The 16,988-nt window shown below is 37.6% G+C and overlaps 1 protein-coding gene across 1 annotated transcript in view; it reads right to left on the bottom strand.

Annotated features, from left to right (window-relative positions):
• Positions 1–16,988, bottom strand: part of LOC111143022 (UBX domain protein 4) — a 56,941-nt gene that overhangs the window by 14,743 nt on the left and 25,210 nt on the right. Inside the window, exons 6-10 of the mRNA XM_022496438.1 lie at positions 14,378–14,471; positions 7,411–7,465; positions 6,510–6,674; positions 4,395–4,522; positions 158–260 (exon numbers count right to left, since the gene is read on the bottom strand). Of these exons, the coding sequence (XP_022352146.1) occupies positions 158–260; positions 4,395–4,522; positions 6,510–6,674; positions 7,411–7,465; positions 14,378–14,471 (545 nt within the window). The remainder of the gene's footprint in view (positions 1–157; positions 261–4,394; positions 4,523–6,509; positions 6,675–7,410; positions 7,466–14,377; positions 14,472–16,988) is intronic.

Below are 16,988 nucleotides of genomic sequence, written 5' to 3' on the forward strand. Positions count from 1 at the left end.
GGAAGCTCCACAACACCCCAAAGGGGTCTGGTGCTTCCCTCCTGGGGATAAGTCATGACTTATACTCTACAAATCAGGCTTGGAAATTTTCTCCTCCTACATTTTAATAACCTATTCATCTATCTTTACTGTAAGTCAAGACAAGACATAAATTTACCTGTGCAGCAAACTGTCTTGCTTCTTCTAGAGGAGCATCAGAAGGGAACTGATTTGTAAAGGAAGAACCATCAGGAAGACGAAACTGAATTCTTGCAACAGTGCTATGAAAATAGAAAATTAAAATCAGCATCTTTACATATTTTCAAACAGTATCATTAAAAGAGAAAATGGAAGTGAAAATGTGCAAAATGAAAAAACAGGTTTTTCCCATAATGTCAGACCTCTTCATTTATTATTTTTTAGTAACAGCTTTATCAAGATATAATTTACATAACATAAAATTCACCCTTTTATTTACTTTTTAAAGATTTTTAAGTAATCTCTACATTCAAGGTGGGGCTCAAACTCACAACCCCAACCGAGGTCAAGAGTTGCACGTTCCAATGACTAAATTTTATTTCACTCTTTTAAAGCATACAATTAGGGGTGCTTGGGTGGCTCAGTTGGTTAGGTGTCTTCCTTTGGCTCAGATCATGATCCTGGGGTCCTGACTTGAGCCCCACGTTAGGTTCCCTACTTGGCCGGGGCCAGCTTCTCCCTCTCCCTCTTGCTATCTCTCTTTCTCTCAAATAAATAACATCTTCTAAAAAAGATAAAGCATACAATTAATTTAGTGGTTTCTATTATAGTCATAGTTGTGCAACCATATTTAATTCCAAAACATTCTCATCATCCCAAAAAGAAACCCTGAACCCAACAGCAATTGCTTCCTACTCCGCCCTCATCTAGCCCCTTGGCAAGCACTAATCTACTTTCTGCTTCTAAGAATTTGCCCAGTTCAGGCATTTCATATAATGGAACACAGGAATGTTTGACTTTTTAGTAACTCACTGTCATGTAACATAATGTTCTCAAGGTTCACCCATGTTGTAGCATGGGCCAGCACTTCATTCTTTTTAATTGCTAAATGGTATTTATAATCCCATCACCAGTATAGGAGAGTTCCAAAGTGCCCACATCCTCACCAAGATTTGTTACTGCTTTTAAGTTTAGGAATCCTGGAGGGCATTAAACAGTATCTCATTGAGGTTTTGATTTAATTTTCCTAATGATTAATAATGTTGAGTAGCTTTTTATATGGCTAACTGACCACTTGGAGATCTTCTCTGGAGAAATGTCTATTTAAATCCTTTTCACATATTTAAAACTGGGTTGTTTGCTTTTTATTGTTAAGTTATTAAAGACTCTTTTTTATACTCTAGATATAAGTCTTTCATCAGATATATGGTTTGCAAATATTTTCTCCAATTCTGGGGGCTATCTTTTCACATTCTTAATGATGTCCCTTGAAACACAAAGTTTTTAATTTTGATGAAGTCCAACTTATCTATTGCTTCCTTTTGTTGCTTGTGCTTTTGGCGTCATGTCTACGAATCACTGCCTTTTCCAAGATCACAGGATTTTCTCATTTTTTTCTAAGAGTTTATACTTGAGGAAAGGGTTCAAATTCAATTCTTTTGGATGTGTCCAAGCACCATCTGTTGAAGAGCTATTCTTTCCTCATGAATGTCCCTGGTAACATTTTCAATCATAATCAATCATAAATGCATGGGTTTTTTTTTCTAAGGATTTTGTTATTTCAATTTTTAATTTAAATTCAATTTAGTTAGCATATAGTATATTATTAGTTTCAGGGGTAGAATTTAGTGATTCATCAGTTGCATAAAATACCCAGTGCTCATTACATCAAGTGACCTTCTTAATGCCCATCACCCAATTACACCATCCCCCACCCACCTCCCCTCCAGCAACCCTCAGTTTGCTCCCCATAGTTAAGAGTCTCCTATGGTTTGCTTCCCTCCCTCTTTTTATCTTATTTTTCTTTCCCCTCTTCTCTGTTTATCTGCTTTGTTTCTTAAATTCCACATAAGTGAAATCATATGGTATTTGTCTTTCTCTGACTGATTTCATTTAGGATAATACCTTCTAGTTCCATTCACGTTGTTGCAAATGGCAAGATTTCATTCTTTTTTGATGACTGAGTAATATTCCGTTGCATATATACACCACATCTTCTTTATCCATTCACCTGTTGATGGACATCTGAGCTCATTCCACAGTTTGGCTATCGTGGACACTGCTTCATAGGTTTAGTTCTGGAGACTCAGTTCTACTACAGTGATCCATATATTCATCCTTATGCCAATATCACATTGTCTGGGTTACTGTAGCTTTGTTTTAAAATTTTAAAAATCTGATTCTCCCAACTTTGTTCTTTTTCCAGATAATTTTGACTATCCTAGGTCCCTTGCATTTCCACATGAATTTTTATGCAAAAATTTTGGCCAAAAAAAATCACTTGGGATTTTAATGGGGATTGTGTTGACTCTACTGATCAGTTTGGGGAGTACTGCCATTTTCCCCCCCTTTTCCTTTTCATTTCTCAAGCCCCTTTTGTACTGCCATCTCAATAATATTTAGTCCTCTGATCTATGAACACAGAATGTCTTCCTGTATATTTATGTCTGCTTTAATTCTTTCAAAAATGTTTTCTAGTTTTCATTTTAAGAGTCTTACACCTTCATTAAATATATTCTTAAGTATTTTATTACTTTCAGAAAATAGTTTTTAAAAAGTAGTTTTTACTCATGTTATGAGCTTTGTACTTTGTTGGTTGGTACTGCTTACAGAAGGGTTCACATAAACACTCACTGTCTCTCTTTGACTTCATCTTTCTGCTCCCTACATCCTTTGCTTATTCTCTCATACTCTGTTCCCCCTTCCTCCACTAGTACCTATGCAACAAAAAGGGAAGGAAGTATTTATTTTCTCAAACTGTATCAACTTAATAAGGACGTAGAAATCATGATTATAAACTAAGCATGGTAAAAACTGAAAGATCAAACAAACAAAAAGTAGTTTTTCTGGGGTGCCTGGCTGGCTCAACTGGTGAAGCATGTGACTCTTGATCTTGGGGTTGAGTTTGAGCCCCAAATTGGGCATGGAGATTACTTAAAAATAAAATTATAAAAAAAATAAAGTTTTTCTGAATAACAAAAGTAATGCTCATTAATTTTCCAATATAGAAAATACAGAAAAGTAAAGGAGTGCCTGGGTGGCTCAGTCAGTTAAGCATCTGCCTTTAGCTCAGGTCATATCTAGGGTCCTGGGATTGAGGCCCGCATTGGTCTCTGTGCTCAGTGGGGAGTCTGCTTCTCCCTCTTCCTCTGCCCATACCTACCCCCCACTCATGTCTGCATGCTCACGCTCCCTCTCTCTCAAATAAATGAAATCATTTAAAAAAGACAAGACAGAAAAGTAAGAAAGAAAATATTAACCATAATCCAACTAGGACGTACTGGAAATCTGTATTTTTCTCTTTACAATATATTTTTGTTTTGGGAAATGCCTTATCCCTGCCACCTGTCATTCATTCTGGTATGATTATCAGTAACATTTCCCTAACCTCCTCGCCACCAAAGTAGGCATGTGAACTCCCCCAACCAGGGAGCCAATTTAAGTAGACATAGGGATTGATCTGAAAGTGGCCGCATCAGCCAAATAAGTCCAATCAGAATTCTCCCCACTTAATGATATAGGATCTGAGAAAGAATTTTTCCTCTCTGGGATCAGGAGCTCAAGATTCTGAATGTGCCAAGAGGCCCTGGGTTCACCTGACATCATCATAAAAGTTTCTCTAAGAATGAAGCTAAAACAGAAAAAAAGCCCAAGAGATTAAAAAGAGAGAGAAAATGTTCTTTTAAATCCCTGAACCTAGCTATACCTACCAAATCCATCAGTGGAAATTCCAACCGCAGAGCCAACGGATTCCCTGTTTTGCTTAATCCTATTTGACCTGAGATAATCACAACTCAAGAATCCTGATATAGGGCACCTGAGTGGCTCAGTCCTTAAGCATCTGTCTTCAGATCAAAACATGATCCCAGGGTCCTGGGACTGAACCTGGCATGGGGCTCCCTGCTCAGCAGGAAGCCTGCTTCCCCCTCTCCTACTCCACCTGCTTGTGTTCCCTCTCTTAATGTGTCTGTCAAATAAATAAAATCTTAAAAAAAAAAATCACAATACATATAAGATAACCATTTCAATATATGTGTTTTCTGTCTTTTGAAAACATTCAGTGACAAATACCACTGGCAACTGCCACACTGGTCATTATGTCCTCCTGGAACTACTTATTACAGCCACAGCGCTCAATAGTGTTAAAAAGCAGCTTACAACTGCTATTCTCCTCAGTGGCTATGAACACACAGGTAATTGAGTGGGAAATAAAGTACCTTCTTTCTCTTGCAGAAGACTCCCTTTTGACTTCCATTTCTGCCTGTTTGGCCAGCAAAGCAGCAGCTTTAGCAGCTTCTACTTCTTCTTTTGTCTTTGCAAAACGAGCAGCTCTCTCTGCACGGTCCTTTAAAACAGGTATTAGATACTAATTAGCTTTCATTGCTAGAATGGAACAAACACAAAGAACACAAGGAACAAACACAAATGTATGTAAGATTCCTTAAAGCCATCTATAAACTTTATCACTCTGGAGCTGGTATTTTTTAGTTTTATGAATGATTAGAGACCAGCAATTTGCTTATTAAACAAACAAGGACTTAATTTTGGTTACTACTGTATTGCCAGAGCCTGGAAAAAGGTCTGGCAAACAGTAGATAATCAACAAATATTTGTTGCATAAACAAATGAACAATATTAAGGTACACATGGCTTTCATATGCACTACAACTGCTTAATTCTAAAGGCAGCTGTTTCAAAACCATTTTAACCTCCTACTTGATGTATGTAAATCTTCTGAATGTCCCACAAAAGAAGAGTCGTGACTAGAGGAGAATGCCACATAACCAGTTCTAAGCTTCTTTTCTAGGGATTTTTTTTTTTTTTTTTTGAAAGAAAGGCAGACTGCCATACGTAGCACTTCATTTGGATGTGTCTGAGTCTTGGAAGCCTAATTACTCTATGTTCTCCTACAAATGGACCTTGAGAACTTCTTTGGAGGTTCTAGCAGGGGAGCTCAGCTTCAGAAAGAACACACATGGAGCAGTGAGGGAGGAAGGGGACACCCACCTAGCCAGCCAGATCACTTGGTGATCAATGGTATGACAGGTGTGGCAGCCAGATCGCCCTCACATCCCTAGGGAATTTTTGAAAGCTACCTATTGACTACTGTCTCACAACATAACACAGAGAAAAATTACTTTGAAAAAAGGCATCTCAATTTTAATCTTTTATCAAGTTTTTGTTTTCATTATAATGAACTTACATTGTTCTTTTAGTTTCAGGTATACAACATATAGTAACCCAACAATTCCATACATCACCCAGTGCTCATTGGACAAGTGCCCTCCTTAATACCTTTCACCTACTTCACCCATTGCCTGACCTTCCTCCCCTCTGTAACCATCAGTTTGTTCTTTACAGTTAAGTGTCTGTTTCTTGGTTTCCCTCTCTTTTTCCTTTGCTCATTTGTTTTTTCTTTAATTTCACATGAGTGAAATCTTATGGTATTTGTCTTTCTCTGACTGACTTATTTCACTTAGCATAATACTCTCTACCTCCATCCAAGTTGTTGCAAAAGGCAAGATTTCATTCATTTTATGGGTGAATAATATTCCATTGTATATATATACCACAACTTCTTTATCCAATCCCAATTTTTAATCTTTTTTTCCAAAGGGGGTGAGGGAAGAGGGAAAAGTAGAGAGAGAATCTTAGGCAGGCTCCATGCCCAGCATGGAGCCCAATGTGTAGCTCAATCTTACAATCCTGAGATTATGACCTGAGCTAAAATCAAGAGTTGGCCACTTAACGAACTAAGCCACCCAGGTGTGCCCCCCAATTTTAATCTTAATATTTTATGTTGTTTTGGAGGGGAGAAGCAGTAGAGGGAGAAGGGGAATTTTTTTTTTAATTTTTATTTATTTGCAAGAGAGAGAGAGAGAGCCAGAGCAGGGGGAGGGTCAGAGGGAGAAGCAGACTCCCTGCTGAACAGGAAGCCCGATGTGGGACTCAATCCTGGGACTCTAGGATCATGACCTGAGCCGAAGGCAGTCGCTTAACCAACAGAGCCACCCAGGTGCCCAAGAGGAGGAATCTTAAGCAGGCTCCACGCCCAGCTTGGAGTCCAACACAAGGCTCAAACTCACAACCATGAGATCACAACCTAGCAGAAAACAAGAGTTAGACACTTAACTGACTCAGCCATACATGTACCCCTTAACTATATTTTAATCCAATATACAATTTCTACTAAAAGGAAGCTGAAAATTGTACTCTTTGAGTCACTAAAGTCTACTATTTTTGTGTACATGGCCTGGTAGTAAACCAAAACCACTGTGCATGGAAAAACAATTGCATGAGAGTAAAGCACTAAAAATAAACTTATTACTCACCAATGCAATCTGCTGTTTTATACGCTCTCGAGCTGCCCTATCTTCTGCCTTTTCTCTGTTTCTTTCCTCTAACATTCTTTTTGTTAGTTCTTCTTCTTGCTTTCTTTTATAATCCAACATTTCTTTTCCAGTTTTTCTCCTCTCAATTTCTTTCTTAATTTCTCTCTAAATTAAAGAGAAAGGAAGTATTATGAGCCCAAAAGACAACTTACTAATCTGCTTAAGTATTATTTTATATGAGCTGGTTGTAGGGCACAGCTAAAGGGACAAAATAATTTCATAAAATGTAAGGGTCTAAAAGGATTTATTAATAGCATGGGTTAAAGGTCAAATGTTTATCAATTTACAAATCTCAGCATTTCTATTAAGGTTGTGATGTAATTTGAAAAAAAGAATTACAGGTCTTTGGTTTGTAAAGTAAATGTTACCCTCTAAGGACACAAGGTGGTCATTTATTTGGCATAAAGAATTAATAACTTTCTGATATTATAACCTCAAAAGAGATGACGTAGTTTAGGTGCACACGATGAGAAAAATGAATGGTGAACCAGAATTTGGCAACACCAGAGGGAAAATACAGCAAAATAGCTACAAATTTCTTTTGCATAAAAAGGAGCTAAGAATTTTATCTGCATCAAAATAATACAATTTTACTTCAATTCTCTTTATTCTTAGTGTAAAAGACTCACTGCAGAGAGATGATTAAACTTATTCCTAGCAATTTATAAAAAAAACACAAAAAGTATACACTATGATCCTACTAAGGAATTCAGGTTAATTACCTTCACTGTGCTTCAACACTCAACTGTAACCAGAAAGTCATCTAAGGTCTGCCAAATTCAGAAGGGAGTCAAACATTTCCTTACTGGAAGGGCAAAATGATGATGTACATGAACTTTACCTGTTCTTCCTCTTTCCTTTTCTCTTCTCTTCTTTCCTCGAGTTTTTTAGTGAGTCTGTATATAATAAGTTTTTAAAAAATACATTAATGGAGACTTATTTTATTAATATAATGAAAACATATGGGAGATTCCCTTTGCTAAAATCAACTGGGAAATGAAATAACAAACAAAAAAAGGCTCATGCAGACAAAGCAACAATTCATCTGCCTGGCCGCCAGCCCCAACAGAAATCCATAATCAGTCAGTGGGAGCCTTTCATTTATTTATTTTTATTTACTTATTTATTCTTATTTATTTATTTTAGTGGAAGCCTTTTAGAAACTTAGTTCCACCTCCTACTTAACCATTAGTTTCTCTCCCCCCCCGGACCATTATATCTGATACTGATTTAAAAATATACATACACATCTTCAAATGAGTACATAAATTAATAAGTTACAAATGCTTTCCCCCTACATAGAAGTAAACAGCAATATAGCACAAATTATAAAATGCTGAAGGCTAACATTTATAAAAACTAATACCAAAACTGATTCCCAACTCTAGAAAGTTCATCAATTAAAAATAATTATGAAAGCAAAGAGTAGTAATGGCTGCGCTATTTAGTGAATACATTAAAACCGACCATGAATTTTGTGATATGTAATTACCTCAATTTTTAAAAATTAATGGTACTTTCTCAGAGGGATTTCGGTTACACAGACGTAAGTGTTTGCTAAAGCTCACTTGAAACAACCTGAGCCAGCAATCAAGGGAATGCTCAAAGAATGATGGGGACATATATCAAAGAACAGAAAAGCAAAAATGAAGAGGATGCCACTAGTCAAATCAATGGCAACGAGTGCACAAAAAGAATGGTAAGAGAAATGAACCGTAACACAGTGGGAAAAAAAGGGATCCATAAAATGTCTTACTGCTGAGGGGAGTTATAAACTGTTACCACCACTGTGGAAAACTGTTTGGCAAGTATTTATGACCCTTTTCTGCTCCTGCAAATACACCCAAAAGATCTGTCCACCAAGACATGTACAAGAATGCTCATATAGCAACCCTATCCATTCATAATAGCCCCCAAAATGAGAACAATTCAAAAATCCATCAACAGGGGCACCTGGGTGGCTCAGTGGGATAAGCCGCTGCCTTTGGCTCGGGTCATGATCTCACGGTCCTGGGATCGAGTTCCGCATCGGGCTCTCTGCTCAGCAGGGAGCCTGCTTCCCTTTCTCTCTCTCTGCCTGCCTCTCCATCTACTTGTGATCTCTCTCTGTCAAGTAAATAAATAAAATCTTTAAAAAAAAATCCATCAACAGAATGAATTAGTCAAATAAAAGAATACTACACAGCAACAAGAGTATACCAATTCCTGTCACATGCAGCAGCACAAAAAAGCTGAAGCAAAGGAGAGCAGAGAGAGAACATGCGTGAAGTTTATGAGCAGGCAGAACTCATCTATGGTGCTGATGCAGAACAGTGGTTATTTTGGGAAGGAAAGTAGTCACTGTGAAAGGGTTATCAGGCCCCTAATGTATGGACTACACTGGTAATTTTCTATTTCTTGATCTGGGTGCTGGTATCTTATAAGTTTACTGGAAAAAAAAGTGGGGGAAAGAAAGCTGAAGAGGTGGATAAAAGCAGTTCTCTACAGAAGAATGCCAGCTAAGAAATACATAAGGCATAAAATTAGAAGGTACAAACTAGAAAAAACGGGCGCCTGGGTCGTTATGCATTTGCCTTCAGCTGGGGTCATGATCTCAGGGTCCTGGAACTGAGCCCCCGCATCGCATCGGGCTCTCTGCTCAGCGGGAAGCCTGCTTTTCCCTCTCCCCCTGCTTATGTTCCTGCTCTCTCATTGTCTCTGTCAAATAAATAAATAAAATCTTAAAAAAAAAAACCTAGGAAAAAAACCCACCATTTTCAACTACAAATGAAATAACTGATCCAAGCAAAAAATCAACAGATGCCAAACCACTGGGTAAAAGTTTTTGAGGAACAGCATATTCATGGTTTCAAAGAATCACCCTATAAATACTTATTAATTAGGGAAAAGGTATCTTTATAATCAAGAAATCCAACGGACACCATCTTAATTAACGATTAAACTTGACATCACCAATAATGCAAACATCTGATATCAGATGCCTCCTCATGTGAGTAATAAGATAAACATTACCTAGGTAAGGTTCTCAAACTTTAACCTGAACCTAGAATGAAAAATAGGGACCAAATCAAAGGACATTTTAGAAACTTGGGCACCTGGATGGCTTGGTGGGTTAGGCATCTTCCTTCAGCTCAGGTCATGATCCCAGAGTCCTGGGATCCATAAGGCACTGAGCTCCCTGCTCAGTGCAGAGCCTGCCACTCCCACGCTCTCTAACAAATAAATAAAATCTCAAAAGAAAAAAAAAAAAAAAAAAAAGACATCCTATAAACAATTAGCCTAGACACTTAAAGAATGTCCAAGTCATGAAAAATAAAAACAAAAACAAAACAAAGGAAATGTTTTGAATTAGAAGAGACTACACTAAATTCAATGAATGATCCTCGAATGGATCCTGTATCAGGGGAAAAAAGTTATAAAGGACATTATTGAAGTAACTGGGTAAATTTGAATGACCGCTTATCAGATAATCTTACTGTATCATGTATTTATAATTTGAGTGTGACAATGGGATCATACTAATATATGAATGTCTTTAATTACACCCCACCAGAATTGGTGAATTGCAGAATTCTCTTCTGAGAAAAACAGATGCTATTTTGTTCTAATCTAGTTGAAAAGCCCATTGCATCTTACTCAATGACGGAATGACCAACTGTTTCATGACTCCCGCATCCAGGAATCTACTGCTAAATTGTGTTCATTGGTCTGAAGGAAAAGGTAGGGCGTGAATCAGTAGGCAGAGACTCCCAGGCCCCTTCCTACACTGCAGTCCCCACTCAGAGCCGATAAAATCTCAGACAATGTTTTTATTCTTAGGAGATACACACTGAAGTATTTAGGGTAAAATGAAATGATGTCTGCAACTTTCAAATAAGTTGGCAAAAAAGAAGAAAAAAAAGTCATTATACTATTCTTTCAACTTTTGAGGTTTGTAATCTTTCCCAAGTAAAGGTTGGCATTGATTGGTACAATTTTTTTTAAAGATTTTATTTATTTATTTGAGAGACAGAGACAGAAATAGCAACAGAGAACATGAGTGGGAAGGAAAGGGAGAAGCAGGCACCCTACTGAGCAGGGAGCCCAACATGGGGCTCGATCCCAGGACCCTAGGATCATGACCTGAGCTGAAGGCAGACACTGAGCCACCCAGGCACCCCTTGACAGTAATTATTTGATAATATCTTTATTATCTTTCCCAAAGATTCTACCAATTTTTAAACATAATGACATAAAAAATAAGCAAAATTTAACTAAAAGATGTATCTTTTCATGTGAGTCGCTGAAAGATTCAACTTCCAGGGGCACCTGGCTGGATTGGTCGGTAGAGCATACAACTCTTGATCTCAGGGTCATTGAGTTCAAGCCCCACACTGGACATAGAGATTATTTAAAAGAAACAAAGAAGATTCAAAATTCACAAATTTTAGCTTTGAAAATAAAACTGTATATATTTTAATTAAGCAAAACTTAATTTCTCACAGATTACATAAGATCTCACAATTACAAATCATCAATCTGTTTCTTAAAAAAAAAAATCAAGTTCGGGGCACCTGGGTGGCTCAATGGGTTAAGCCTCTGCCTTCGGCTCAGGTCATGATCTCAGGGTCCTGGGATCGAGCCCCGCATCGGGCTCTCTGCTCAGCGGTGAGCCTGCTTCCCTCTCTCTCTGCCTGCCTCTCTGCCTACTTGTGATCTCTCTCTCTCTCTCTCTCTCTGTCAAATGAATAAAAATTTAAAAAAAAAAAATCAAGTTTACTTCCTTGAAAAGACTATTTAAGATAGATTTTTTTTTCTTAATATGTATGAGATAGGATGAGTTTCTGAGGTGACATCAATTTGATTTAGTGACATTTCCCCCTAACAAAATCCTTGAAGCCAGATGAGGAAAAGCCTAAAATCTAGTGGAAGTACTTAGTCTTTCCAAGTACAGAAACTTGATCTCTGGAAACAAATGTTATAGCTTGAGAGGGTGACAAGAATCCTAATATTTAATAACCCGACCTCCCAAATTTTAAGGCTGAGTTTTTTAATCTGTAGGACAGAAATTTTAAAATACCATCAAAGTTGGAGAAAAAATTGTATATATTTTGCTTTATAGAACTTGGTATTACAAAATTCTATATATATCAGATTACACCATAGGTATTTGATGTGTCAAATTTATCTGGGCTGTGAAAAAGCACCACAGGTCAGTTCTATGAGACAGGGAAACTAACAGCACATTAGGGTTTCAGTGTAGAATAACCTGCAGCGGATGGGTAAGTCAAAGGCATAAAAGCACTACAGAGTCTATGACAAGGGATGATGGAGATGAAGGACACCTGAAGGGTATAAATGATGAGCTAAGATGTCACTTGGGATAGGAATACTATATAGGATGTTGTTTTTAGTTGTCACTGTCAATGAAACCAATTCCACAAAAAAACCAAAATTCCTACTTGGGTACAACTCAGATGAATAAAATATATGACCACAGAATAGGAAACTAATCTATTAGGACCTAGGCCCTACTGGGTAGCTGAATCTGATAAGTTAATCTCAGCACCAATTTGAAATGCTTTTACGGTTTTAATTATATGACGTGGATTTTTCAAAAGTTGTTTAAACAGAGAACAGTTACTTTCCAATGAAAACTGTTTCACTAGTAAGTATGCCAACATTTCAACCAATTTTAACACTAGTACCCTTTTATTTATTTATTTATTTTATAAAGATTTTATTTATTTATTTCAGGGAGAATGAGTGAGAGAGAGCATGAGAGAGGAGAAGGTCAGAGGGAGAAGCAGGCTCCCCAAGGAGCTGGGAGCCCGATGCGGGACCTGATCCTGGAAGTCCGGGATCATGACCTGAGTCGAAGGCAGTTGCTCAACCAACTGAGCCACCCAGGCGCCCGTCACTAGTACCCTTTTAAAAGGCCCTAGCCCACATGCATTTCATGTAACGAGTTCTAACGGTATATGGTTTTAAAAAATACATATGTATGTATCTCTAAGAGTGCTTTAAAAGTTTTTTTCAGTTTAAGGATCTCAAACAACCTGTAGACCCACTCTGTCCTGATATGCTAATTATAAAAGTAATAATGCTCAATGAAGACAGTTTGGCAACTTCAAAACAAAGTGAAAAAAAAAAAAATCCCTAATTTCCCTTCCATAATATTAACATAAACATTTTCTTCTATGTCTTAAACTGTCTTTATCTGACTCAATATACTATATTTAACACATATACACCAGTGTAGTCACTATATGTAACTCTTTTAATTAAAGATGGTATATTATTTTGTTTGTAGTACCATGCAGGCAGAAAGGGGCAGACACTCTCTTAAGAATGGAAGCTAAATGGGGCGCCTGGGTGGCTCAGTGGGTTAAGCCGCTGCCTTCGGCTCAGGTCATGATCCCAGGTCCTGGGTTCGAGCCCCGCATCGGGCTTTCTGCTCAGCAGGGAGCCTGCTTCCTCCTCTCTCTCTGCCTACTTGTGATTTCTCTCTGTCAAATAAATAAATAAAATCTTTAAAAAAAAAAAAAACGAATGGAAGCTATTATGAAACAACAGCAACTTCCCTTTCACATTTCAATTAAATAGCACTTAAGCCCACCCTACAAGGGCTACCTGCTGTGTGTCTTTTCATTCCCCCCAAGTCTCCAAATCCTTTTCTGAACTTTTATTGTCACTTCCCCCCAAGGTGGTGCAAAGAAAGATAGCCAGTGGTGGACTTGGTGTTAGCAAAACAGAATGAAACAAAGAGGATGAATCACTGGGATCTTTGGTTCTCTGCTACTGTTCTTTGAGCCTTTTACCACTTCTTACCACTGTGAGCAAATCTATCCTCTTAACTCAAGATCTTGGCCCTGCCCAGACACCTACAAAGAACCATGAGAATCTAGGTTTTGCTGAAATGAAGCTGATTCTTAGTCATGAGCAAAACCAAATACCCAATGTTAGTAATCATTTTGAAACTTGTTCCCCCATGGCATCTGTGTGAACAAGAAACTCAAGTCTAAGAAATTTTCTTAACTTCCATATAACCCTAAGTTGTGGGGCACCTGGATGGCTCAGTCGTTAAGTATCTGCCTTTGGCTCAGGTCCTGATCCCAGGGTCCTGGGATCAAGCCCCAACAGGCTCCCTGCTCAGCAGGAAGCCCGCTTCTCCCTCTCCTACTCCCCCTGCTTGTGTTCCCTCTCTCACTCACTCACTCTCTCAGTCAAATAAATAAATAAAATCTTTAAAAAACAAAAAAACCTCGCTAAGTTGTTTTAGGTCAAGATTAAAAAATATTCCTGCTTTATCCATATACAATTCATATAACTTAAGAATCATACTATAAAGGGCTCTAATTTGGAAATTTCTGTATTATTAAAAATACTAAAGTACAAACCACAAAAAGTCAGAAATCTGTACCTGATTATTAGACCAGTAACATATGACACTTAACAGACATCGACTTATGCAAAACCAAGGCTCGGTACAGTCATAAAAGCAGTTGAAGTTTGTCCCATTGGGAACTTACTATCTTATGGCACAGAGAGTTAAAAGCACAAGTGATGGACAGAAAAACACATGTATCAAAAACCAGTGAAAAAGAGACTCTTGGGCTGATCAGACCTGAAGGTGACTGATGACTTCAGAGATACCTAACTTTACTTGTAGAATATAGTTTTTATGGATACAAGTTGGCCAGGTAATAAAAAATTTCAACCCAAGATTCTGAAACTACATTTGTGTAATTTTAACTTTTACTCAAATTAATGAAATAACTGAGAACCACTCTCTCTTAAAAATATTACTTGCAAAAATAAGAGCAAACCTTTCCACTCTGACAGTGAGGTCCTCCGGAGATTTCTGATTTGAACATCCACCAGGATCCTGAGATGGACTGGCATGGCCTGAACTTTCTCCTCCTTAATTATTTAATAAAAAGAAATAAGAAGAATATTGTATTTAATGCCAATTTTTAAAATGTATAAATATTTGGGGTTACATATGTTAATCTTCTTAAACATTACAAATTTTTCCTAATAATGGAGAAGATAAGAAATGAGTGATTACTGGGACACCTGGCTGGCTCAGTCATGCAATTCCATGTTGTGAGTTTGAGCCCCACACTGGACGTAGAGAAAGGAAGGAAGGAAAGAAGAAGGGAAGGAAGGGAGGGAGGGAAAAGAAAAGAAAAGAAAGAAAGAAAAAAAGAGGAAGGAAGGAATGAAGGAAAGAGCGAGCAATTCCTAATTCTGGCATTTGGATCTGGATACAACAATATATAAGTGGGAAATAAGGCAATTACCCTGTTGAGGGCCACCAAAGTCAGGGTCAAAGAGAAAACATGAAAAAGTATTAATCTGGCAGGAGGGGAATATAACAAAAGTAGAGTTAAGCATGACTGACCATGGGGAGGCTTTACTCTAGAGCATTGCTGTCCAGTATCTATGCTGTCCAGTACAGTAGCCACAGTCACATGTAAAGCTCTAGAGGCAAAGTCTGATCCTGGGTATCACTCTAGAATTAATGCAGGTCCAAGTGATCTGCTTTTGCAAACCAGAGTAATTCCTTAACAAAGCTATCTGTATCTACACTAGTACTAGATGGCCCCCAATTTAACTATGGTTTGCCTTATAGTTTTTTGACTTCATGATGGTGTATAAGTGATAGACATTCTAGAAACCATACTTGCAATTTTAATCTTTTCCTAGGCTACAGATATGCACTAAGCTACTGCCTCTGATAAAAGACAGTGGCAACTCTCAACCACAAAATCACAAGGACAAAGAACTAACACACTTACATCATTCTGTACCATACAACCATTCTGTTCTCACTTTCACTACAGTAGTCAGTAAGTTACATCAGAGTCAACACTTCATTATAAAACAAGCTCTGTGTTAGATGACTTCGCCCAACTGTAGGCTACTATAAGTGTTCTGAGGATGTTTAAGGTAGGCTAGACTAAGCTATGATATTCAATAATTTAGGTGTATTAAATGCGTTTCTGACTTACAATATTTTCAACTTAGAATGGATGTATCGGGTTGTAACCCAATCATAAATCAAGGAAGATCTACATACTTTAAAAAATTTCCTGGGGCATCTGGGTAGCTCATTCAGTTAAGCATCTGGCTCTTGATTTCAGCTCAGGTCATGATCTCCGGGTCATGAGATAGAGCCCTATGTTGGGCTCAGCACTCAGCATAACTGCTTGTCCCTTTCCCTCTGCTCCTCCCCAATTTCTGCTCGCTCTCTCAAAAAAAAAAAAAAAAAAATCTTAAAAAAAAAAAATTTCCTTAAGGCCAGAATTTTCTACTTGGCTTGTAGAGAACAGCTATTTTCTGGTACTTCCCTTTAGAACCTCTGCCATTTTCTTCCTTACCACTTGCAACTTACTTGATTCTTCTTTACATTTCTGATCTTTGAAAGAGTAAGGACCTTGAAGCAACAAAATCTGGATTCAAATCCTGTCTTATTACTTTAGTAAATTACTTAACCTGGGTATTATCTGTATAATGAGAACAGTAACCTCATAGAGTTGTTATGTTAATGTATGTTAATTCACATAAAAAGCTTAGACTTCTATGAAGATAGCACAAAGTAAGTGCTTCAGCTATTACAGTGGTGGTGGGAATACGAGAATAACTAAGCAGAGCTGATGATGCACATCTATTCCTACTCTACATTCAGTGGCATCACCTAGGTAGTGTGAAATCAGCCATAGTAGGAGTAGTACACCTTGGCAATTAGCAAATACTCCCAGCAAGGGCTCCCCACCACCCTACACCTCCCTCCCCCGCCGCCACACCGCCCCCACCCGCCCGAGCCTCTTCTTTAATATTTACTGGCACATTACTAAATGCAACCCTTGAATAAGAAGTGGTAACCACTAGCATCCAGTGTGTGTTCAATTGGAAATAAATCAATTTCATTAGTAAATTAAATTAATGCCAAGGACATTCATACCTTAATATAGCAAAAAAACTTAACAGAACTTTGGAAGATAACTTGCAGATAGTTATAAAAAAAAGGTGCTGAACAACAATACAGTTAGATCTATGACTAAAAACAAAGAAAAATGGATAGATGTCATATACAGTAAGATTTCCAACGGCATGGCAGAGTTGTCTTTGGCATTGTGTAAATGACTTATGAGTATGGAATATACATTTATAACTTTATGCATGAAACAGCTTATATGAGCTCATATTTAACAGGTAATTAATGAATGAAATGTTCCAGATTTTCAAAAAACTTTTAAGCTAAAATGATAAACACCCAAACATAATGAAAATTTATTAGAAGTTCTAACTTCAGGTTTAAAAACATAACTGGATAATTAGGCATAATGTATCTCCCACTTACAAAGCAGTCTTGCCAAAAAAGAATATATAATGAACCTAAATCTGATCAAGCCTGTAATGTTAACTACCAAC

This window comes from Enhydra lutris, unplaced genomic scaffold, assembly GCF_002288905.1.
Source record: "Enhydra lutris kenyoni isolate GAN:26980312 unplaced genomic scaffold, ASM228890v2 scaffoldscaffold1, whole genome shotgun sequence".
NCBI lineage: Eukaryota > Metazoa > Chordata > Mammalia > Carnivora > Mustelidae > Enhydra > Enhydra lutris.